This window comes from Acipenser ruthenus, chromosome 21, assembly GCF_902713425.1.
Source record: "Acipenser ruthenus chromosome 21, fAciRut3.2 maternal haplotype, whole genome shotgun sequence".
Lineage (NCBI taxonomy): Eukaryota > Metazoa > Chordata > Actinopteri > Acipenseriformes > Acipenseridae > Acipenser > Acipenser ruthenus.
Window position 1 is genome coordinate 12986106 of NC_081209.1, and position 26027 is coordinate 13012132.

At 45.1% G+C, this 26027-nt stretch overlaps 1 protein-coding gene across 1 annotated transcript; it reads left to right on the forward strand.

The window, feature by feature from the left end:
* Nucleotides 1-227: 227 nt before the first annotated feature.
* LOC117427628 (sodium- and chloride-dependent GABA transporter 2-like) lies at nucleotides 228-19873 on the forward strand. The gene is made up of 15 exons (XM_034045790.3): nucleotides 228-302; nucleotides 1463-1605; nucleotides 1910-2044; nucleotides 2854-2994; nucleotides 11908-11995; nucleotides 12114-12246; nucleotides 12381-12515; nucleotides 13065-13168; nucleotides 13844-13968; nucleotides 14764-14876; nucleotides 16270-16407; nucleotides 17265-17367; nucleotides 18062-18162; nucleotides 18257-18427; nucleotides 19040-19873. Exons 2-15 carry the CDS (start codon nucleotides 1464-1466, stop codon nucleotides 19196-19198), a joined length of 1788 nt encoding a protein of 595 aa, XP_033901681.3. The 5' UTR covers nucleotides 228-302; nucleotide 1463; the 3' UTR covers nucleotides 19199-19873.
* Nucleotides 19874-26027: the final 6154 nt, after the last annotated feature.

Sequence of the window (26027 nt, forward strand, 5' to 3'; positions counted from 1 at the left end):
TAAATTCATAAGAGAGAAAAAAAATAAAAAGTAAGAGCACTACTTATTAACTTTCTGTGAAGTTATGTGAATGCATTAAACTAAGCATTGTAATTTCCACATCAGTAAGCAACTTTGTCAAGTAAATAACCAGGGAGACCCAACTCTTGCAATAGCTGTTACTACACAAGTTATGTAACCTACTAAAGGAGGGTGGGAGCTTTCTAGCACTACACCCAAACCAGCTGCGCCAGATCCCCCACTATTTAAACAGTCACTCCAGAGACAACTATATTGAAGACAACCAACAGCTAGCTTTAAGGGTAAAAGGACAGTTTACAATTCTTTGTGTTTGTTTTTGTATTGCAACCCTTTTCAGTTAAAAGTGTATTTTTATGTTGTTGTTTTAAACAGCTTACAAGCACATTGGAGTCATTAACTCTCTAGAGTGAAATATGATTAAAAATGTGTATTAGAAACTATTGCTGTTTCACTAGCAAGAGGCTGAGAAAGAGAGAAGGGGGAAGGGGCAAATGACTAGGGGTTTGTTATCATTTTAATCTTCAAATAAGTTCTGTGTTTTTCAATGTTTCATTGTAATTGCATAAATGTGTTACATATTGTATTATTGCACATGTTAGGATATATACAGAACCAACAAAATGAGCTATAAATGGCCTTTTGGTTTATATTGAACATTTAAGAGCCTTGTTTTGCAGTGTCGCTACTTGTGTTGTAATGTGAGTCGTTAACTATTTCTGTAAGATTTCACCTGAAAGAGGTGTTATGTAATGAGTTCGCTGTCACAAGAGAATCTCAGTACTGTTCCAGATGTCATCATGTTTTGTGTAAATCGCACACTTGTGGTAGTACATAATATATCACCTACAATTCTAGGATTGAGACATAACAAAAAATCCCTATTTGAACATAATTTAGATATTTTATTCAACATCATGTAATCAAAGAATCTACAAAATGATTTTGCAAAAATCTACCGGAAGCCATAATAGTAGTGCAGCATTTCATCTTAGATTTCAAAATGTCACATTTTTCAAATTGTGTCAGTTTTTTTGTTAAATATATGGAAAACTACAGCAGTATGTAAATATTACAACATGCGTCAGTTATTACATTTTGCATTGGTGCAAATTCTGGAGGCTATACCACCAGGGGTTCAGGTTACAGCCATGTGCCTTTCGGCAGTCTGAGGGGCCCAGCTTGACAGGATGGTGTAAAATACAAAACTGAGAGCAATAACCCTCCGCATCAAAGCGTAAGCAATCAAATGTAGGACTGACCACCCTCCCCCACATCTCTCTCTACACTCCCCTTTGAAGACTGACAGCACAGTATGAGAATCTACATTATGAAATAAGTCTTTACGAGCTGAGATTTGTTTGCTTTGCAATGTGATGGTTCTGTCCAGCGCTACTGCAGTGAACTCAATCAACCCTCTTTTTTATGATCTTCTTGTGTGCAGGATGGAAGTTCAGAGGGGGTCAACAATCAAGGCGAGGGGCCAATGGGCAAGCAAAACAGAGTTCATCCTGGCTGTTGCCGGGCAGATTGTCGGGCTGGGAAATGTGTGGAGGTTCCCCTATCTGTGCTACAAAAATGGAGGAGGTGTGTGACGGTACTGTGCCGTGTAATAGTCAGCAGTTTCTTGTTTGTGTCACAGGGCAGAGGGTGGGCATGAACCGGCGACCCTGCATACTGCAAGCGAGGATCTCAATTACTGCAAAAGAGCCGGGCTCATCTGCATTTGTGGTTATAGAGCTTTTAACCTGATTTAATCGAACAATATAAATGCTGCTAATTCATTTTGTAATGTATTTTGCTTTAGTAATTGGTCTGATGCCACAGTGAGATAAACTGTCAAGGCATGGCACGGGGTATTTAACCTATCTCACAATGTTTCTTCAAACAGGTGTGTTCTTCGTCCCCTACCTGCTGTTCCTGGTGTTCTGCGGGATACCTCTGTTCCTCCTGGAGACAGCTCTGGGGCAGTACACCAGCCAGGGGGGCATCACCGCCTGGAGGAAAATCTGCCCCCTCTTTGAAGGCGAGAGAATCATTGTCTGTTACATTTGTTTAATCCACATTAATTATTAATGTGTTGGTAACAAGCACTCAGTTATAACTTTAATTAACTCTTTAATCATACATTATTATTAGGAACCAAACAAAATCCAAAAGGAAACATTTTACCATTACACAGAGGAAGGCATTCGTTTATAGGGATAATAACTAAGGCCTTCAAAAACACTTTAAATAAACCTGGGTGCAAAGCAGAGAGAGAGAGAGAGAGAGAGAGAGAGAGAGAGAGAGAGAGAGAGAGAGAGAGAGAGAGAGAGAGAGAGAGAGAGAAGGCAGCAGGCTGTTCCAAAGTATTAATACAAGGTTGATAGCTAATCTGTGTGGCGATGAAGCAACAAGGGCAGCCTGGACAATGTGGAGGCTACACAAGAAAGGCACGTTGATCTGTGTGTTTAAAAAACGGTTTAGCAATTCACAATTGGTGCGAATGAAAATCCAGTAGAGTTTCTCAAACGAGTGTAGACCTTCTGAAAGCTTACCACAGTAAAAGCATAGCAAAATGTAATAAAGCATTTACAGAGGTATGGTAAAGCATGGTAAATGCATGGTATAACCATGGGGAGCAGCATAGAAAATTGCAGTGCAAACTTGTATAAGAGAGGGCTTATTCAAGTCTTAATCTTCTGCTCTTTCTGCCACATGTCTGCAGTGAAAAACGTGAATGATTTGCATTAGTTACTTGTTAAATAAATGAAATACATGAAAAAGCCTTGTAGTACCAGTACTGGTAGATGTTTAACTTCATATGTGCTTCCCCCCTCCTCCGCTCTCCAGGTATGGGTTATGCCAGTCAGTTGATCGTTGTCTATGCAAGCATCTATTACATCATTATCCTGGCCTGGGCTCTCTTCTACTTTTTCCACTCCTTCAGCTGGGAGCTGCCCTGGGCCAGCTGCAGAAACACCTGGAATACAGGTACTCTGACTAGGAGGGCAGCGAGGGATTGGGGGGGGGGGGGGGGTGTTGCTAGAATTGTTTGAAAATATATCTATATAACATATTATATGACATTGTGGGAGGGTGCAGGTATTCACTGACACGGGAGATAGAAATAGTATTTGATAACACCACACAGGTGCTCGGTTTTATTATTTTTCTTTTGTTCTCTGGTGCACTGATTTCTTTGAGCCCGTAGAGGGCGCTTGTGGTCTGTGGTCTGGCTACCAGCTATGGTATCCAGAACCAACGGAGAATACCACGGCAGGGTACTCAGGTACAGTCCGGCACTCGCAGGTGCTCACAAATTATAAAAAACGAAAAGGCAAAAAGAAACAGGGAAAATAAAACACAGTAAGGAAAAACTAAATACAAAATAAATGTGCTGCACTTCGCAGCGTGAATCTCCCCAGTCGCCGCTACCCGTACGACCCGGGACTCCGTCCTACCCTCTGCTGTCTCCAACTCACACACGTTACTGGGGCTGCCCAACGATCCCCCACTTTTCCCTTTCTTTCTTTAAAAGTATTTTCTTTGATTTTTTTCTTTTTCTTTCCGGGCTTGTGTTAGCCTCCCGTCCCTCAGTATTCAAAACGAGACCGCTGTTCTCGCAGTTCCAGTTTAAAGGGGCGGATCTGAAGAAACAACAGAGTGTTACTTTATAGGTTAACAATCCCATTAAAGTCCGCCTCCCAGACACTCAGAGAGGGGAAAAGCACACACACCCTCTTTCCCACTTCTCCGTGTCACCGCCATGACTGGCAGGCAGACCCCACGGGACTGCCGCCCTCTTCCTGCAGCATCGTGCATGCGTTAGACGGCCAGTCCAGGTCTCTCCCTGTTACACATCCTCCCCCTCAGAATGGCACCACCGGTCCATTCGAAATCCTACACCCCCATGCCTTCCTGAGAGAAAAAATACCCTAAATACTCCGACTCTACCGCCGCTACCTTACACAGATGACTCGGCCAATCCTCACTGTGGATAACCACGTCATCTATGTAAGCAGCAGCGTACTGCTGATGTGGCCGCAAAATGCGATCCATCATCCGCTGGAAAGTGGCTGGTGCACCGTGCAACCCAAAGGGCATGGTCCTAAATTGGTATAACCCATAGGGAGTCGAAAACGCCGTCCTCTCTCTGGACTCTGGGGTCAGGGGTATCTGCCAGTACCCCTTCGTTAAATCCAGTGTCGTCATAAAATGAGCCATGCCTAGACGCTCCAGCAATTCATCTACCCGGGGCATGGGATAAGCGTCAAACCTTGATTTCTCATTAACTCGCCTGAAGTCAATACAAAATCGTGTGGAACCGTCTGGCTTATCCACTAAAACAATCGGACTGTTCCAGTCACTTTGGGACTCCTCTATTACCCCCAGTCTGAGCATTTCGTCAATTTCAGTTTTTATTACCTGTCTTTTGTGCTCAGGTATGCGGTACGGTCTCTGGCGAACTAGCGCCCCCGGCTCAGTCTCAATGTGATGGTGGGCTACTCGAGTCTGCCCCGGGACAGGAGAAAACACATCAGGAAATTCCGTCACAAGTGCCCGAGCCTGACATTTCTGTGTTGGTGTCAGATTTTCTGCAATCTGTACCGACCCTGTTTTCACCACCACAGAAAGATCAGGTCCCAGGTCAGTGACGTCATCTGCCTGCGCCACTACCAATGCCTCCGATTGCAGCCAGGGCTTCAAGAGGTTTATATGATAAATGTGTTTCTCTCTCCATCGCTCTGGCTGGCAGATCTCATAGTCCACCTTCCCAATCCGGCGTGTAACTTCAAAGGGTCCTTGCCACTTAGCCAGAAGTTTCGACTCAGAACTGGGTAATAATAGAAGTACTTTATCCCCCGGCTGAAATGTGCGCAACCGGGCTCCTCGGTTGTATTGCGTCTCCTGTCTGTGCTGAGCCTGCTGCAAATTGTCATGCGCCCATTTCCCCACAGACTCAAGACGTTTGCGCAGGTCCAACACATACCGGACTGTATTAGTCGAATTATCCTGCTGTTCCTCCCACATCTCTCTGACCAGATCGAGCACACCCTGGGGTCTCCGACCATACAGCAGCTCGAATGGCGAAAAACCTGTGGAAGCCTGGGGTACCTCTCTGTTCGCAAAGAGAAGGGGAGGAATCAGCTGGTCCCAGTAACACACATCACTATTAATAAATCTGCGCAACATGTTCTTAAGGGTTTTATTAAAGCGCTCCACAAGACCATCGGTCTGAGGATGAAACACCGAGGTCCTGATGGTCTTAATCCGCAAAAGTTTACATGTTCCGTGGATTAGTCGGGACATAAAGTTGGTGCCTTGGTCGGTTAGTATTTCTTTGGGAATCCCCACTCGGGAAAAGACCTTCACAAGCTCGTTGGCAACAGATTTGGCTGAGGCAGAGCGAAGGGGAATGGCCTCGGGATAACGCGTGGCATAATCCAGAATTACCAATAGGTGTGTGTATCCCGCCGCACTCCTCTCCAGCGGCCCAACCAAATCCATTCCAATACGCTCAAACAGAGCTTCCACTAGTGGCAACGGCACCAGTGGGGCTTGTGTGATGGCTCTAGGACTAGCCTTCTGACACTCCCCACAACGTTCGCAAAAACGTCTGATGTCACCATCCAGCCCCATCCAGTAGAACCGTGACACAAGCCTTGCTTTAGTCTTATCCCTGCCCAAATGCCCAGACAAAGGGATAGCATGAGCCAGCCGCAGTAAATCCTCCTTAAAGGGATGAGGAATCAACAACTGGTGATGCACTTCCCCGGTCTGGGGCAATTTGTCAACACGGTACAGGAGGTCTCGAGCGATTTCAAAGTGAGGGTACGTGGCGGCGCGTCTGGGCTCGACCACCCGACCATTAACCACCGCTGCTTGGTTAAAGAGCCTGCCCAGCACGTCGTCACGCCCTTGCTCGAGTCGGAAGTCACGGGAACGAGCTAAAAAATCAGCTCCCATGGCTTCCAGCTCGGGATCAGGTCGGTCCTGAGCGGAGGCAGCCGAACCAGACCCCTGCGCTGGCTCCGCGGTCTCCCTCCCAGACTCTTCACCAATCGCCCCCACCTGAAACTTCTCAAACCCCTTCCACTGCCAGCCCTCATTCTTAGCAGCCTGGCGCTCCCATTTAGTTTTACGGGGTTTAAATTTATGACAAAACCACTCCGGGTCGCGAAAGGGAAAGATCTCTCCAATTACTTCCTCTTTCTTAGCCAATAGCGAGGACGGGGCTGTCAGGGCAGCCAACCAACTCTTGAATTGCCCACAGTCCCGTCCCAGAACTACCGGTACCGGCAATAGAGAACACAACCCCACCTGCACCTGTGTCATCTGCTGGCCAATTTTCACCGTTATGCTAACCTTAGGGTAAGAGCGTACATCCCCATGAATACATTTAATATGCACCCGACCCAATATTTGTTTATGCCCCGGTGAGATTAGGCTATCCTGTATTAGGGACTGACCACACCCTGAATCCAGGAGCGCCTGGGTTTGTGTACCATCCACGGTTACAGGAATAACAAAACCTGTCTGCTGGAGTGACTGAGGTAATTGAACATGCTTACCTGGTCGGTTGAGGTCACACTCCATCATGGGGCAGTCCCGCGCGATGTGGCCCACCTCCCTGCACGTCCAACACCTTGGTGGGCTGGTTTCTCGCCCCGACGCTTCAACAAGAGGTGGAAACACTGGAGCCCGTGGGTAAACCCACCCTGCCCCAATTCCCGGGCCGGGAGCTCCCGCTGACACCCACCGTCCAAATACCTGTCTACCCCTTCCCCCCAGTCCCTTCGCCCTCTCCGGGGCCAGTGGAGGGGGTGATACAGCAATTGTGCTCCTTCCAGGCAGTCTTGCTGGCGTTGGCTCTGCTGCCTGGTACTGTTCTGCCAACTCGACCGCTCAATCTAGAGTGGCAGGTGCCTGCCGTTGCACCCAAAGCCGAGGTGCCGGTGCCAAGCACTCCAGGAAGTGCACCACCACGATCTCCTCCACTAACCTGGCTTTGGTGCTCGCGTCCAGGTTCAGCCAGCCCATGGCGTAATCCTTTAGACGATGCCCGATAGTTCTGGGATGCTCCTCTGCTGAGAACCGTTCCTCCCGGAACTTTCGCCGGTACCCCTCTGGGGTGGCCCCCACGCGGTTAAGGATGGCCGCTTTCAGCGCGGGGTAGTCCATCATCCTCTCAGGGGATAGGGTTCTCGCTGCTGCCTGTGCCTCTCCCGTCAGCTGGGGCAAGAGGCAGCTGGCCCACTGTGCCTGAGCCCACCCAGCCGAGGTCGCTATGGCCTCAAACACCTCCAAGTAGGCTTTGGGTTTATCCTCGGCTGTCAGGTTGGTGGGTCTCTGTAACCTGGGGTCAGGACCGGCCGGTCGAGCAGCCCCCTGCACCGCAGCAGTTAGGGTCTGGCGCAGGAGGTCCATCATGGCCGCAAACTGGACGGCATCCATTTCTTCTCCGTTGGTGGGTGCACTGCTTTGTTTGGGCAGTGCCAGTGAATCCCTCTTCTGACACCACGTGTGGGAGGGTGCGGGTATTCACTGACACGGGAGATAGAAATGGTATTTGATAACACCACACAGGTGCTCGGTTTTATTATTTTTCTTTTGTTCTCTGGTGCACTGATTTCTTTGAGCCCGTAGAGGGCGCTTGTGGTCCGTGGTCTGGCTACCAGCTATGGTATCCAGAACCAACGGAGAATACCACGGCAGGGTACTCAGGTACAGTCCGGCACTCGCAGGTGATCACAAATTATAAAAAAAGAAAAGGCAAAAAGAGACAGGGAAAATAAAACACAGTAAGGAAAAACTACAAAATAAATGTGCTGCACTTCACAGCGTGAATCTCCCCAGTCGCCGCTACCCGTATGACCCGGGACTCCGTCCTACCCTCTGCTGTCTCCAACTCACACACGTCACTGGGGCTGCCCAACGATCCCCCACTTTTCCCTTTCTTTCTTTAAAAGTATTTTCTTTGATTTTTTTTCTTTTTCTTTCCGGGCTTGTGTTAGCCTCCCGTCCCTCAGTATTCAAAACGAGACCGCTGTTCTCGCAGTTCCAGTTTAAAGGGGCGGATCTGAGGAAACAACAGAGTGTTACTTTATAGGTTAACAATCCCATTAAAGTCCGCCTCCCAGCCACTCAGAGAGGGGAAAAGCACACAACCCTCTTTCCCACCTCTCCGTGTCACCGCCATGACTGGCAGGCAGACCCCACGGGACTGCCGCCCTCTTCCTGCAGCATCGTGCATGCGTCAGACGGCCAGTCCAGGTCTCTCCCTGTTACAGACATACTAATCAAGTAGCATGATATCATTCATTTTGGACATGCACGTTCCTATTTTGCTTATATTTAAAAACATAATAAGAATATATGTACATCAATATATGGATATGTGATTGTCACAAGGCTGGCTGAGTGGTGACACGTCAGACCCGGAAGAAACAGACAGACAGAGACAGCGAGGTTGGTGAAGCGGAGCAGTTGGTTGTGTTCAGCATTTAATAAACAAAACAAGAGAACACAAGAACAGGACACAGCACTCTATGCCAAAATAAATAGACAAACAAAACGCACAACATTAACAAACGGTGGATGCACAGACAAACGAACAAACACGGTGAGTGAAAACACTATGTTATTACTCTTTTCGTTTAACTCCTCTCCACACCCGTTCTCCACTCACCGAACACCCAACCCAGAGTGAGTGAAAACATGCTGCTTTTATGCAGTTGTACCGAGACTCGATTGCTAGTCAATCATTCAATTGGAATCTTGGTACAACTGCATGTGAATTAATTGAAGTGCACTCCCGTGACCACACATTACATTTTAACCAGCACTTGAAGTGATTTGTGCCATCCTCGTGCCTAAATACAAGTCTACATTTTTAAATACACGTGAAACACAGACCCGTTTATATCCCGTGTATCATATCTATACACCAACATTTACACGCAACACGTACAACACAGAAATGCACACAGGGGTGGAGCACATTGCCACAGTGATGCATATATGTAACATATAAAATGGTTACATTGCATATATTTATAATATATAAATAATGTGTTCTTTCCCTATGGGACATACCTCTCTCCTTCACACTTCAGCAGGTACTGTTGTAAACAGTCGGAACTGTTTACCACTTTCCTTTCCAAAGTTATCCTCTTCTTTCCCTTCCCCATGTCTTACAGGGCAAAAAATAATCACACTTATAAATACAAAACAAACAAACAAACAAACAAACAAACATGTCAGATGAAAAAAAAGTTTAAGAAATATATAATGTAAACACCAGTAACTAAATTAAATATATATATGCAAATAAAAATACAAACAGATACAACAATAAAAACTAAAACAGATATATACATACATATACATATACATATACATACATATTATAAAAATGCCAACTCAAGCAAATATGCTTTTAGTCTGGTTTTAAAAACAGATAGAGTCTCAGCTTCCCTCACATGTGTTGGTAGCTCATTCCAAAGTATGGGGGCTCTATAACAAAAGGTCCTTCCTCCCCATTTAACATACTTTATTTTAGGGATTACTAGCAATCCCATATTCAGGAAGGTTATGATTGGGGATATTTGGGATAAGCAGTTCTCCTAAATAGGTTGGTGCCAAGTTATTTAGGGCCTTATAAGTTACTAACAGTATTTTAAAATCATCTCTAAAATGTACAGGAAGCCAATGCAAAGAAGCCAACATTGGGGTGATATGTTACCTTTTTCTGGTTTTGGTCAAGATTCTAGCAGCAGCATTTTGAACCAGTTGCAAACGAGACAATAAACAATTTGGGAGGCCAGAAAATAACGCATTACAATAATCAATTCTGGAGGATACAAAGGCATGTACTAGTCTTTCAGCAACAGATGTAGAGATTATAGGTCTAAGTTTTGCAATATTTCTAAAATGATAAAAAGACAATTGTGTAATATTTTTTATATGTTTCTCAATTGAAAGAGTAGGGTTGAAGATTACACCTAAATTTTTCATTTCTAGTACATGTTCACAAGGTAGGTGCTGAAATCCAGGCCAAATGATTCAGGCTTATCTAGCTTGTTTGATGAACCACTAACAAAACCTCAGTTTTTTCTGCATTCAACATTAAGATATTTTTAGACATCCAGCCCTTAATGTCAGTAAGACTCGATACTATATTGGTCCCAAAAGAGGCATCACCAGGTTTAGAGACAAATACAGCTGGGTGTCATCTGCATAAAAATAGAAATTCACTCCATGTTTGCTTATAATATCACCCAGTAGAAGCATATAAATGGAAAATAATAAAGGACTTAAAATAGAGCCCTGTGGAACCCCACAAAATAATTCAGACAATGCAGTCTTTTCATTCCCAATTAAAACAAATTGAGACCTATCAGAAAGATAAGACTTGAACCAGGGTAAAACAACTCCAGATAAACCCACAACATTTTGCAGGCGATTGATTAAGATAGAGTGATCCACGATATCAAAAGCAGCACTTAGATCTAATAAAGATCGGAGAGAAGGAAAAAAAAATAACCAGGTCTGGTAGGTTCTACTGGGGTTACGTCTTTCATCACCAAAGATATCTGTGAAATCTGATTTCTGATGGTTCTAATTTTACTATGAAATAGTCAATGAAGTCATTGCAAGAGAATGTGGCAGCAGAAAGATTATGAGTAGTATACTGATCTGGCTCCTACCAAAGCTTCCCTACACTTTACTTGATGGTCCTTCCATATAAGATCATGTACATGTAGTTTAGTACCTCTCCATTTACGTTCTAATTTTCCACCATCCTGTTTAAGTTTTCGAGTGCCATCATTAAATCATGGCGAGGATTTTTTTTGTGAAACATTTCGAACCTTAGCTGGAGCAATAGCATCACGGGTACTAGATAGAAAGATATTATAATTATCAACAAGCTCATCCATAGATACAGAGTGCAAAGGCAATAAAGAGCCAAGTGCCTCTGAAAACTTTAAAGCAGTTGAAGGGTTAAGTTCCCAAGTTGTAAAAGAGTGTATCACTTTATTTGTAAGTGCTGGCATATTAACCTAAAAAATAACAGCAAAATTATCTGAAATGATAAGACCAGTAATTATAAAGTCCATAGCGTTTAGGCTGTGAGAAATTACTAAATCTAACCTGTGTCCATAATTATGAGTAGGACCTGTAATATGCTGGACATAGTCTAAAGAATCAAATAAATTAAAAAAATGTGTTGAGTACTTGTCTGATTCGATATCTACATAAATGTTAAAATCACCCATCAGAAGAATTCTATAATAGTTGGAAGATAGGAAAGATAACCAGGTGTTGTTTACCTCATGAACACTGTTTTCTATAAACTGCTCACTTGTATATATCTCTAGGAGTGTTACGATTTTATTTTCAAGTTCAGCAACTTTGTGCGTTAATGTATTTATAAGAGAACATTTCTGACAATAAAAGACTTCCAAAAATTGTGATGGATCAACAACTATATACATTTCACATGAGCTGCACTCCATAGCACACATTGCAGATTCCATATTTGTTATAATACTCGCCTGATAATCGTAAAATTTTAGTTCTCTCCTCTGTTGATCCAGAAATCTGGGCGGCTGCAGAATGCTTCCAAGTCGAGGACAAGCGCAGACAAGCCCTGCACTGTAGTTGTTATGAAGCCGTCAATCCTGAACTTTCCCGCAAGGTCTCCGCTGTCAACAGAGGTTGCAAGTAGTGTAGGGAGATGTAGTTGATTCAAGCTGTAATCTCAGCAAGCAGTATAGATGAGTAAAGAGTGTGTGAGGTACACAGGTACACTAAACACAGCACCCCCCTTTTGAGTCTGGAACTGTTTGCCGCTTTCCTTTCCCAAGTTATCCTCTGCCTTCCCTTCCCCATGTCTGACAGGTACCTGTGTGGAATTCGACAAGCAGAACCTCACTTCTAACTGGACTGTTCCCAAGAATGCCACGTCCCCGGCCATGGAGTTCTGGGAGTACGTTAGTTAAATCCACGCATGCACATGTTTGTTTACAGTATTTTTCATTGACTCCCAATATGGTGTAGAAACACTGATTATCCCTGCTTGACTGTGTGTGTCCTGGTCCCTTTAGGAGGCGGGTGCTGAAGATCTCTGGCGGGATTGAGGAGGTGGGCAGCCTGCACTGGGAGATGACGCTGTGTCTCCTGCTCGCCTGGATTATCTGCTATTTCTGTGTCTGGAAGGGAGTCAAATCCACAGGAAAGGTGAGGGCTTAAGTCTGCATTGTTCCTAGTACACTAGACCTAGGGTGTCTATTTTAATGACCTTAACATCAGCAGATCAAAATACTTCTGCTTGGCAAACTCCCCTCCCACCCCCCACATCCCCACACACCCAGGTGGTGTACTTCACAGCCACGTTCCCCTACCTGATGCTGGTCGTCCTGCTGATCCGTGGACTCACTCTGCCTGGAGCCATGGATGGGATCATCTTCTACCTCTACCCAGACCCAGCGCGGCTCGCCGATCCACAGGTACCTCAAGACATCTTTCAAAATGATACTGAACCAAAGAGGCAGCGCTGGGGTGTTGTGTGATGCACTTATCACTACAGATTGTGACCCCTCTAAGTGAGATGGGTTAAAAGCTCTGTAACCACACCTGCAGACAAGCAGTTAAAATGCTTGCTAGCGGTGTGTGGGGTCGTCGTCCTGTTACACCAGCAGGGTTTCAATCTTTTTAGGCTTTAAAAGGGGTGATAATAAAAATAATAATAATAATAATAATAATAATAATAATAATAATAATAATAATAATAATAATAATAATAATAATCCCTCATTGGCAAAACAAAGCTCCTTATCATTCTTATATAGAAAGTTTAGTTTTCCAGAATGTATTGGTATGACTTTAAAAAGTCAGATGTGCAATACATGGAGTTTAATGTTTCACTTGGGGTCCTACTACCTGCAGCAGAGATAATGAATGTGGAATGTGGCAGAAGGTTAAATCGATTTCATCAGGGTCAGAATAAAGTGGGTTTGGGGCATTTGATAGATGTTTCTATATTTCTATCTTATTAGGTGTGGATGGATGCAGGCACACAGATTTTCTTCTCTTATGCGATCTGCCTGGGATGCCTGACCGCGCTTGGCAGCTACAACAAGTATAACAACGACTGCTACAAGTAAGTTGCTCTGCCCTGTTATGGGCAAACTAGAGAGGAGCGGTCTTGACATTGGGATGGCACATTTCCCAGATTGACTATCTGCCTGGCAACAGCAAGGATGAACTGCTTTCCCATTGGCCCCTTGCCTGGATTTTTTCTCCCTTCTGAACTTCCATCCCGCACACAGGATCCGGGTTAGAATCCTGGCATTGCAGGTCACATATCTCCCACAGCTTCATCCAAACACCCTGGAGAGCTGTGCTGGTGCAGCTGAGTACATTCACTATGAGACAGTGCAGTCTAGTGTCAAGAGGCCAAGGCCAAACACATTTTTCCATGGATGCGAGCAGAAATGTGCTGTGCTGATTTAAATTTGCTGTGCCTATAGACGTGCCCCGGACAACAGAGCGCTGTGCCCGAGGTGCCAGCCGACATAAATCTGCAATACTGACGTAGCTGTACAGGAACTGAAGCAGCTAGTCGACTACCGTATTATCTTAACCTCTCCTTTTATGCCATTTGAGAATTAGAATGTCATTTTTATATTTTAGATGCATTTTAGAGAAAAGGTTTTGTATTTATGATGAGATGGGAAGTCTTTCCTTTAACATCTGTGTCCATGGCCAAAACACTGAGTACCGTTGTCCTAATGAGGAGAATGCGTTTCTAGTCATACTGTCCTTGTGATTTCAGGGACTCTGTGTACCTGTGCCTGCTGAACAGTGGAACAAGCTTTGTGGCCGGGTTCGCCATCTTCTCAGTGCTGGGCTTCATGGCGTATGAGCAGGGAGTGCCAATCTCGGAGGTCGCAGAGTCCGGTAGGGGGGATGAGGAGTGCTGCGAAGCTTGGTGTTTCTTCATATGCAGTTTTCGTCCATGTTTCTCGATTCTTGACTTCCTCAGAACCTGTGGCAATAAAAAGCTGTATACTATAAGACACAACATGAGTAATGAAGGTAGTAACTTCAAATTACATTAACTTCCTCAGTCCTTATTACAGAACCCCACACCCGTCACTCAACAAGGGAACCTTTACAAGATTTTCCTCATCCTGCACCCTCAGTCCAGGGCTGTGTTATCAATCCCACCCTGACACCACACGTAACGATTCCACTACTGCACCCTCAGTCCAGGGCTGTGTTATCAATCCCACCCTGACACCACATGTAACGATTCCACTACTGCACCCTCAGTCCAGGGCTGTGTTATCAATCCCACCCTGACACCACATGTAACGATTCCACTACTGCACCCTTGCAAAGATGATCTCGGATTTGAAATTGTAACCTTCCAGCTCCAACTCTACTGGTATGCCATTTTACATGCACAATGTAATCAGATTCTCCCTATTTAAGGACTCGATTTCCTGTATTGGCAATATATATTGCATATTAAACCAAGCTGGAATTTAAGAGGATTCAAGTGCACACTAGCAGATTTCTGAACCCGATTAAACTTGGCTTGCAAATCATTTGTTAAAACCCAGATGTATTTTTCTCGTGCATGAAGACGTAGTACTGGGGAGTGACTAGGGAGTTCCATGTATGAGCCTGGTCAGCCCTTATTCCACAGCTCATCACAATGTGATTAATTTGTATTGTCTCCTTGCGCAGGTCCTGGACTGGCGTTCATCGCATACCCGCGTGCCGTGGCCATGATGCCATTCCCCCAGCTCTGGGCCTGCTGCTTCTTCCTCATGGTCATCCTGCTGGGGATGGACAGCCAGGTGAGTTCATATATGCTGGACTAGGTTAACATCAAGCCAGCCTGCCCATCATTTCAGCAGGTAAAGTGAGTCACTGATCACTCTCTTCCCCGTGGTTATTGTGGCAATGTGCTCCACCCCTGTGTGCATTTGTGTGTTGCGTGTTGCGTGTGTAAATGTTGGTGTATAGTCATTGGTACACGGGATATAAACGGGTTTGTGTTTCACGTGTGAGTTAAAATTGTATAATTATATTTAGGCACGGGATTGCACTATCACTTCACGTGCATTTAAAGTATGTAATAATATGTGAGCACGGGGTTGCACAGAATTAATTCACGTGCTGGGATTCAAGTGAATAATTAATTAGTAATTGAATCCCAGCACAACAGTATATATAGATGCACGTTTCTTTCACTCGGGGTTGGGTGTTCGGTGAGTGGAGAACGGGTGTGGAGAGGAGTTAAAATAAACGAAAAGAATAATAAAGTAGTAAGTGTTTTCACTCACCGTGTTTGTTCGTTTGTCTGTTTACTGTTTAGTCCGTTTTTGTTTGTTCAACCCTTTTATTTTCTTTACTGTGTTAATTATTAAATGCTGAGCGTGATCACGCGCTCAGCTTCACCAAAACTCCAAGTCTTTGTTTATTTATTTCCTGCTTCTGGTCTGACGCCACCCACTCCGTCCGTCTTTGTGACACGTGGTGTCCTGTGTGGGATCTACAGCGCCTCCAGGACTCAGGCCAGAGCGGGAACCGCATTTTTTTTTTTGGGGAAAAAAAAAGGAGAAGAAATGGGTAGAAGAGGCTGGAGAGGAGCACAGGAGGGCAAAGGGAGAAAGGCGGAAGCAGGGCTGTGGTGTTTTGACTGTGGCCAAACTAGCCACACCACCATACCCTGCTCCGTCCACAGGACCCTTCAGGCAATGGCCCAAAGACTGGGATGGGGGGAGTGGTGCCCTGGCTGTGGGGCATATGGGCACACATTGGCCCTATGCCCCATGCAGGATGAAGAGGAGCACATTGCCACATTATACATTGCATTTACCATGCTTTACCATAACTCTGCTATGCTTTTACTGTGGTAAGCTTTTAGAAGGGCTACCCTTATTTGAGAAACTCTACTAGATTTTCATTAGCACACAGATAAACGTGGCTTTCTTGCGTAGCTTCCACATTGTCCAGGCTGCTCTTGTTGCTTCACAGCCACACAGATTAGCTTTCAACCTCATATTAATACTTTGGAACAGCCTGCTGCCATCTCCCTTTGTCCTTCTTACCCCTCTATTGTATCTGTATGTGCTGTGAAGTGTGTGAAAGGTAAGGGCTTGTGGTGCAATATCACAGTCCTGAAGTTTGTGTTACAATCCATTAAGAATCTGGTCCCGTCCACTCTCTCTCTCTCTCCTGGTACAGTTTGTGGGTCTCGAGAGCCTCACCACAGCTATCTCGGACATGCGACCTGCGTTCTTCCAGCAGGGCTCTCGTCGGAAACTCCTCCTGCTGTTCATCTGCGTCTCCTGCTTCTGCGTCGGGCTCCTTATGGTCACAGAGGTGAGCGATAGTAAAGGAACGCTGTTGGTGTGCGGCTAACTCTTCTCTAAGTTGGTGCATACAGCTGATGGTGACCAACCGCCTGTATTTACGGAATTTATGCAGTACCAAGTGACTGAATTCATGGATCTTAGATGGGATCTGGTGACATGAAGACTGGCACAAAATTGCGCTATTGTCTACACATAGTCGGGAGCCACTTTTTCCTACACTTCCCAAGTTTCCCATGAATATGTTGGCTTTGCAACACAGTACTGAAGAATTAGAACTAGTGGAACCTTGTAAAAACAGAGGTAAGAAATCAACTGTCTATACAGATTCGGAATCGAATTCTGACTATCAAGACTGCTGTTAGAAACTGCATCAGCTTCAGCTAACGAAGAAAATGATCCAGTCTGCAAATGTGTCCATGTATGACCATGAGAAATAAGACTTAAAGAAATGTAAGTACATAGAAATAGCTCATTTTATAATGTATTTTATTGTCAGTAAAAACTAAATTGCAAGATTGGCAACCCTGCTTCTGCTGAACCAGAGAAGCACCAATCACATTCATTTCTTATTAACAAGTCATTTGTTTCCATCACACGGGACGATGCAGTCAAATAAAACGTGCTGGATACTTAATCACCACTTAATGCTGTGAGGGGGTGACTCAGTGATTTCTGTGGTTAATTGTGCTTGCTATACAAACACCATCCCCTCACCATGTGTTTCTGATGCTAGAGATCTGAGGCTATTAAGAAGCTCCCCTTAATGCTTCCAGACAAGCTGTGCTGCAGTCGTTGTGACCAGACACAGACCGGCGTTCCAGCTCACCTTGCATAATGTTCCCATCGCTCTCTCTTGTTCTGCAGGGTGGCCTGTATCTTTTCCAGCTGTTTGATTACTACGCCTGCAGCGGGATCTGCCTCCTGTTCCTCTCCATTATCCAGTGTGTTTGTGTGGCCTGGGTCTACGGTGGGTGATGAATAGGGCTGTATTGTTTTCATGGGAAAAATGTGCTTATTTCATGGCATTTCATAGTATAAAAACATAAATAATTTGTGTTGTTTCTACATATTTAAATGCTTATCTGAAAAACAGTAAATGCTAAATTGTAGAATACTTTGTTTTGTATGTTCATCTTTTAAAGACATTCTATTTTCACCATTAGTGGATTATCAAACAAAATAAATAAAAACATGAATACGTGTAAAAATAGCAACAGATACGTGGAATGTGGTGGGTGATGAACAGCAGCCTGCAACTCCTGACCAGCTTGAAATCACAGAATATCCTAATAATAATAAAATAATCAAATAAATGAATGTAATATTCATTGGTTTCCGAAGGCTGTTGCTCTAATACTGATAAGAGTATTTTTCACTATTGCACAGTCAGACTGCCATCTTTCTTTCTTTCTTTCTTTCTGGCCTGTGGTGTTAAGCAGTGTTTTTATTTATTGGTGTTTCTTCCTGGTTCTTGAGAGATCATGTGATATTGTGGTATTGTATCAGCACCCCCATGGAACTGCACTGATTCTTCACTGTAAGGAGTTTACTGTCCCTTCAGAACAGTGTGACAGAGCTGGCAGACTGCGGGAGCCACTGGAGCAGGGGAACTGTGTTAGCATTCTCATCCAGCTTCTTACCTCTTGTGTTTAATTCTTTAGGTGCTGACCGGTTTTATGACTGCATAGAAGACATGATTGGCTACCGGCCTTGGCCTCTGATTAAATACTGCTGGCTCTTCTTCACTCCAGTCATCTGCACTGTAAGTGTCCCAGTGTATACACTTCCCATTCTATTATTTCTTATCATATAAATACAACTATGATATTTTGTGTAATGACATCTCTCTCCACTAGGGGACCTTCATCTTCTCCCTGGTCAAGTACACCCCACTCAAGTACAACAGGACATACGAGTACCCGGCCTGGGGATACATCCTCGGCTGGTTCCTTGCTCTCTCCTCCATGGTCTTGGTTCCTCTGTGGATCGTCTTCAAACTCACCCGGACCAAGGGGACCATACGCAAGGTAAAATCACACTGAGAAATCTCGCGTGTATGTGTCTTTATCGGTTGGTACACCAGCAGAAACCTTTGTCTACTTGATGTTCTTAGAATGTTTAAAAAGTTTTACCATATATACTCCCTTGTAGTTCCCGATATTTGATAAACCACAAATTCATTAATTCACAATCGGACCATTTTGATAGCAGCAGTGTGGAGTAGTGGTTAGGGATCTGGACTTTTGACCAGAGGGTCCTGGGTTCAACCCAGGTGGGGGACACTGCTGCTGTACCCTTGAGCAAGGTACTTTACCTAGATTGCTCCAGTAAAAACCCAACTGTATAAATGGTTAATTGTATGTAGAAATAATGTGTAAAAAATAATGTAATTGTATGTAAAAAATAATGGGATATCTTTTGTAACAATTGTAAGTCGCCCTGCATAAGGGTGTCTGCTAAGAAATAAATAAATAAATACTAGTCATGCTCTGTGCAGTGTAAGGGGTCAGATAGCAATGTACTGTGTGTGTGTATATATATATATATATATATATATATATATATATACTGTATACGGAGTGTTACAGAAGCATCTGCACTGATCTGAATTGTCTCTGCTGTTTGTGCCCCCCCCCCAGCGTCTCCATCTGCTAAGCCTCCCTGCCAGCGACCTGCCCCTTGGCAACAAACAGAAAGCATACAGCTGCCCTTGCAACTCTGAGCTTCTCACTGCCTCCAGTGAACAGCACAGGAAGAATGGATTGAAGGACTTCAGCACAGAGACAGGGGTCCTGTAGGACTGTGCAGCGGGGAGAGGGGGTCTGAACGATGCTCTGCTCTGAGCAGCGCTGAGGAAGGAGCCCGGCGTGCTGTGCTGTGAGGAAGAGTCTCCACAGCCTTGCAGAAGATATAGTGTTAAATAACTACGCTTAATATAAAAATAATAATAATAATGCTGTATTCATTACATTATACAGAGAATGCACACTGCTTGAGCTGGCAATGGAATCGGACAGGTCAGCTACACCTCAAGTTATTCAATAGATATCAAAGATTCAAGATCCGTGTGCTGAGGGGTATGCACCGTATACTTGCTTACTATCCAATCAAACACAATTAATCAGGAAGAATCATCAAATTTGTTTGTGTCTGTGACTGAGGAGGGACAGTTTGTGCTGCATTTTCTGATAATGTTTCAAATTGATTCAGGTGACTGAAGCAGAGATTAAAATTAAATGTGATGTGATATCAATGTAGCACCCAGTTTGTAAAAAGAGGTAACATATTGCAATTTTAGAAGTTTGTTTATTTATGTTCTCCATTGCAATGATATATTTTAAAGAGGAACACAACATTATAACAGTAGACAAATAGCTAGAAATGTGGCTTTTATCTGAAAACTTCCTTGCTAGCTTTGCACTTGCATTTATTTTTGGCTTAATGTTGAAAAAAATAAACAGCAGATCAGAGAACATCTTGTGCAAGCTTCTTTTTTTTTGCAAGTCATATCGTTTATACTTTAGACATCTGCAATGTTGACTGGTTATTTATTTACTGCTTTCTGTGCAAAGGAACTGGGGGAAAGTGAAATGTTAAGACGCACACTACACAGTAACCTGACTAACTGTACACAGACTGAGCTGTTCAAATTCACAGATCATTTACCTTGCCATCATTGTGCTGTACATTTGTCGGCTATCCAATATAAATATAGTACTGTAGTTGCACTGTAACTTGTAAGATTTCATTGTAGTTGTCTAAAGGTAAAATGAAAGTCCTGCACAGTGTGAGAGAGGGGGAGGAAAAGGAAAATGTAGTCTTAAACGTAGTCCTAAAATAACCAATCAACCCCCAGAATACCATGGGGGCTGACCGGCTCTTGAGCCAATGATGAGGCGCACCTGCTCCCAATTGAGAAGGTATAAAGCAGGTCTAAAATGTTTGTCTGTCTGCCTCTGGGTGAGAGGCCTGCATGAAGTCTGCATGCTCCGACCTGGAAACGTTTTAAAAAGAAGTATGTAATACTTGTACTGTGTGTAAAGTATTGTGTAAATCGGTAAAGGGTTAGCTGTCTGATATTTAGTTATGTTTAGTTAGTGCTTCTAAATGGAGGTGTTTTCTTAAAGGGCCAGTTGCCTATCTTTGTTTAATTGTAAATAAAGTGTGAAAATATACTTAAAACTGCAGTTCTGTCTCTTGAGCCATCAAGAGGCTGTAAACAGAGCATCTCCTCCCGAAACACACCATCTGACTGTTTTGGAAAACGTACCCATACAAATAGTATTATTATTACAAGGATCTCCAATAGCAGCCACGAGATTGTGTTCCTCTGAATCTGGTATTTTTTTTTTGTTTGTTTCATTAGAAATGTCGCGAGCAGACATAATAGTCTTTTAAAAAAAAAAAAAAAAAGATTAATTGGAGACATTTTCCATTTGCGTTTCGTATCTGACCAGTTCAGGACCACGAACAGTGTCCTTTACCCTTATTGAATTTGATCAACTATCGACAATACAAACTATTACCTATTACTATTACTCTATTACCCATATCACAGCGATTGAATTGAACAAATGACTGAATGGAAAAGTATTGCATGTGCCAGGTACCTTGATTCAGCAGGACACTGCTCACTGCAGCTCTCACACAGGTCAGCACAGTGAGCTCTATTCACAGGACCCTGCTCACTGCAGCTCTCACACAGGTCAGCACAGTGAGCTCTATTCACAGGACCCTGCTCACTGCACCTCTCACAGAGGTCAGCACAGTGCGCTCTATTCACAGGACCCTGCTCACTGAACCTCTCACAGAGGTCAGCACAGTGCGCTCTATTCATAGGACCCTGCTCACTGCACCTCTCACACAGGTCAGCACAGCGAGCTCTATTCACAGGACCCTGCTCACTGCACCTCTCACACAGGTCAGCACAGCGAGCTCTATTCACAGGACCCTGCTCACTGCACCTCTCACAGAGGTCAGCACAGTGAGCTCTATTCATCAATGTGTCTGACTGTGGCAGAGTGTCCCGCCCCTATGTATTCTTATTTGTATTTTTGTTTGCGGTGCGGGTAAAAGCGCTGCGTCTTTTATTATTATATTTAAAAACCCTGTGAGGATGCATGGCTGATCAGCTACTGATTATTTAACTAGCTGACAGTCATGCATCCTTACCAAACGCGTGCAGACTCTGGCCGAGGGATAATAAGATAATTAACAACTAGTTAATCCTTCGGCCAGAGTATATAAACCTGCAACTCTCTGCACTCGAGGTTGAGTGTAGAGGAGAGTACGGGAGAGCGGAGAGAGAAAGAGTGCGAGGTGAAAAAAACGTAATTAACAATTGCTAAAACGTGCTGGATTAGCCAGCACGACACTTACTTGTTTGTTTGTTTATTCGTTTGGCCCTCTCGCCTTTTTGTTTTGTGTTTTGTTTAAATATTTTGTTTGTTAATAAATACGCTGAGTGCTATTGCACTCAGCTTCACCCTCCCATCCATTGTTTTGGTTTCTACTTCCTGGTTCGTGACGTCACCACTGCGAGCCAGACTGTCACATATGGTGTCCGAGGTGGGACAACGCCTCCAACAGCCGGACCAGGAAAGGATAAGGACGTTTTTTTTTTTTTTCAAAAAGTATTTGTGTGTTTTTTTTTTTTTTGGAAAAAAAAAATAAAAATAAATAAATAAATAAAAATGGGGAAAAGTAGTCGGAGGAGAAAGCAGCAGCAGCAGCAGCAGCAACAACAGCAGCAGGAGGCGCAGCAACAGCAGCCTTACCTTGCCACACTGGACGTCTGCCTCACCTGCCTGAAGGGTGAGGAGTGGTGATTTGCGGTTGGTGAGGTCGGGCACGTGGCACCAGACCAACCCCCTCCATGGCAGGAGATGGAGGAGCCTGAGCGTCCAGCGTCAGGGGGAGAGGGCCCACTGGCTAAGAGGAGTTCACTCTTCTCTGAGGGAATCTGGGGCTGGCTGGTGGAGCCTGGGAGGATGCTGAAGAGGCCCTCCCCGATGTGATCAGCCTCCTGTGGGCCAGAGATGGAGAGCGATGGGAAGCCTAGGAAAAGCAACACTGCCCAGTGTCCCTCCCGGAGGTTGCGGACATGGTAATCCGCTACCTGGCTGCAGATATGGCAGGGTTACCGCTATCTCCAGCTTCATCGGGAAAAGCCCAGCCGCTGCCATCTCCAGCGCCAGAGGGAGAGGAGTCATCGCTGCCTTCTGCAGCACCAGAGGGAGAAGAGCCATCGCTGCCATCTCCAGCGCCAGAGGGAGAGGAGCCATCGCTGCCATCTCCAGCACCAGAGGGAGAGGAGCCATCGCTGCCGTCTCCAGCGCCAGAGGGAGAGGAGCCATCGCTGCCGTCTCCAGCGCCAGAGGGAGAGGAGCCCTCACCACTGTCTCCACCACCAGGAGCAGAGCAGCAGGAGCTGCCTCTGCCTCCGCCACCTCCACCAGCAGAGGGTGAATGCCTGCTGGTTCCGCCTCCACCACCGTGGGAGGACTGCTTGCCCCTCCCACCTCCACCAGCAGAGGGTGAATGCCTGCTGGTTCTGTCAACCGCCATGGGAGGACTGCTTGCCCCTCCCACCTCCACCAGCAGAGGGTGAATAACTGCTGGTTCCGCCTCAGCCGTCGTGGGAGGACTGCTTTCCCCTCCCACCTCCACCAGCAGAGGGTGAATACCTGCTGGTTCCACATCCACCGTCATGGGAATGACTGCTCCTGCCCTGCCTCGCACCGCCTAGGGATGCCTGCCTCGCATCGCCTGGGGCTGCCTGTTGCTCCACATCACCTGGAGAGCCACCAGCTACTGGGAACGAGGGAGAAGTGGAGCTCCCGCTGCCGCCTCAATGGCCAGGGGCTCCCCTCCTGAGTTCACCTCCCGAGGGTCCGCTGCTGCTGCCATCGCCTCCCGAGGGTCCGCTGCTGCTGCTGCCATTGCCTGCCGAAGGTCTGCAGCTGCTACCTTTGCCTCCCGAGGGTCCTGTTTTGCCTGGGGTCGCTACCAGTCCTGCCATGCGGCAGGAAATACTGTGGCTGGAGCCCCATGAAGGGCAGCTGCCGGCCACGAAGAAGGGGGGGAGGTCAGAATACCAGCTCCCCCAGCCGCACTTTCGAGGCAGGAAATACTGTGGCTGGAGCCCCGTGAAGGGCAGCTGCCAGCCATGAAGAAGGGGGGGGGAGGTCAGGAGACCAGATTCCCCCGCAGCAATTTCGCTGCAGGAGAAAGGGTGGCCGGAGCCCCACAGAGGGGAGCGGCCAGCCATGAAGAAGGGGGGCAGGTCTGGAGACCACCCCCAAAAATTTTTTGGCCAGAGGAGCAGGCCGGTGCGCAGGCCATTGGAACGCTACGGCTGTTTGGGTGGGAGGAGGACATCCCACCGTGGCCGCCACCTTTGGTCCGTTGCTGCCCCTTTTCCTGCGCCGGGACTGCTAACCGGGACATTGGGGACTAAGGGGGGAGGTGGCCGAAAAGGCCATGTGTGCTGCGCACAAGGGGGGGCATGTGTGGCGGAGTGTCCCACCCCTATGTATTATTATTTGTATTTTTGTTTGCGGCGCGGGTAAAAGCACCGCGTCTTTTATTATTATATTTAAAAACCCGTGAGGATGATCAGCTACTGATTATTTAACTAGCTGACAGTCATGCATCCTTACCAAATGCGTGCAGACTCTGGCCGAGGGATAATAAGATAATTAACTAGTTAATCCCTCGGCCAGAGTATATAAACCTGCAGCTCTCTGCACTCGAGGTTGAGTGTAGAGGAGAGTACGGGAGAGCGGAGAGAGAAAGAGTGTGAGGTGAATAAAACGTAATTAACAATTGCTAAAACGTGCTGGATTAGCCAGCACGACACTTACTTGTTTGTTTGTTTATTCGTTTGGCCCTCGCGCCTTTTTGTTTTGTGTGTTGTTTAAATATTTTGTTTGTTAATAAATACGCTGAGTGCTATTGCACTCAGCTTCACCCGCCCATCCATTGTTTTGGTTTCTACTTCCTGGTCCGTGACGTCACCACTGCGAGCCAGACTGTCACACTGACCCAACATTCCTTATTAATGGAGGACTTACAGCTGTTTTCTGGAAGTTTATGATACAGCAAACTCTTCTTTTACATTTTGACTGTACTATCGAGTCTTTCGAGAAATAACAAAGGTTTTCAAAACTCCAAAGAATTGCTAAAAAAAACGTTTTTTTTTTTGGTTGTTTACTGAGCCCTCTTTTTATTGTCTGTGAAGGATAGATTAGGGCAGGTGAAAACACCTGTGATAGTTAATGTGAGAGTCGGGCATCAGCAATCTCAATCTGTATCAGGTGTTGGAGCTCAAGCATCATAAATCAACAATAAGTAAATAAAACAAAAGCAAAACACATGCAGTGATAATAAAAACAAGAAACCAACTTAGTGACACACACAATATTAAAGATCCAAAACACGTTCATAATAATAACAGTGAAAAGTAAAATATTCAGTCCACATAATAATTAAAAACTAATTGAAATCTGACACTCGTTCCATCCTCAAACTGGTCATTCATAACACACACATGAATCTGTACTTGCTGGTAAATCCCCCTGTACTCTACTAGAGAAAACAGCAAACATGAATCTGTACCTGCTGGTAACTATCCCCCTGCACTCTACTTAGAGAGTGTGGCAAAGTGCCCCGCCCCTGTGTGCATTTGTGTGTTTTGTGTGTTGCGTGCGTGTGTTAATGTTGGTGTATAGTCATTGGTACACGGGATATAAACGGGTCTGTGTTTCACGTGTATTTAAAAAGTGTATATTTGTATTTAGGCACGGGATGGCACATCACGCACGTGCATTTAAAAAGTAATATGTGAGCACGGGGTTGCACAGAATTAATTCACGTGCTGGGATTCAAGTGAATAATTAATTAGTAATTGAATCCCAGCACAACAGTATATATAGATGCACATTTTCATTCAGTCGGGGTTAGGTGTTCGGGAGTGGAGAACGGGTGAGAGAGAGAGAGGAGTAATTGAAAGTAAGATCGTAAATATAATAGTTGTTTGTACTCACCGTGTTTGTTTGTCTCCGTGCACCGTTTGTTAAGTGTTTAGTCCGTTTTGTTTATATGTTTCTTTTGGCTACCAGTGCCGTGTCCTGTTTTTGTCTGTTCAAACCTTTTATTTTCTGTGCTGTTTTATTAAATGCTGAGCGAAACCATTCGCTCAGCTCCACCAAAACCCCAAGTCTCTGTCTGTTTACTCCCTGCTTCTGGCCTGAGTCCTGGAGGCGCTGTCGATCCCACGTAGGACACCACGTGTCACAAAGACGGCCGGAGTGGGTGGCGTCAGACCAGAAGCAGGGAGTAAACAGACAGAGACTTGGGGTTTTGGTGGAGCTGAGCGAATGGTTTCGCTCAGCATTTAATAAAACAGCACAGAAAATAAAAGGTTTGAACAGACAAAAACAGGACACGGCACTGGTAGCCAAAAGAAACATATAAACAAAATGGACTAAACACTTAACAAACGGTGCACGGAGACAAACAAACACGGTGAGTACAAACAACTATTATATTTACGATCTTACTTTCAATTACTCCTCTCTCTCTCTCACCCGTTCTCCACTCCCGAACACCTAACCCCGACTGAAT

Bases quoted from the DNA above. Each gene is read 5' to 3' on its own strand.
- LOC117427628 (XM_034045790.3), top strand. From the start codon at position 1,464: ATGGAAGTTCAGAGGGGGTCAACAATCAAGGCGAGGGGCCAATGGGCA. The intron at 17,368-18,061 runs GTGGGTGATGAA...TTAATTCTTTAG, and splicing joins TTGTGTGGCCTGGGTCTACG to GTGCTGACCGGTTTTATGAC. The intron at 18,428-19,039 runs GTAAAATCACAC...CCCCCCCCCCAG, and splicing joins CCAAGGGGACCATACGCAAG to CGTCTCCATCTGCTAAGCCT.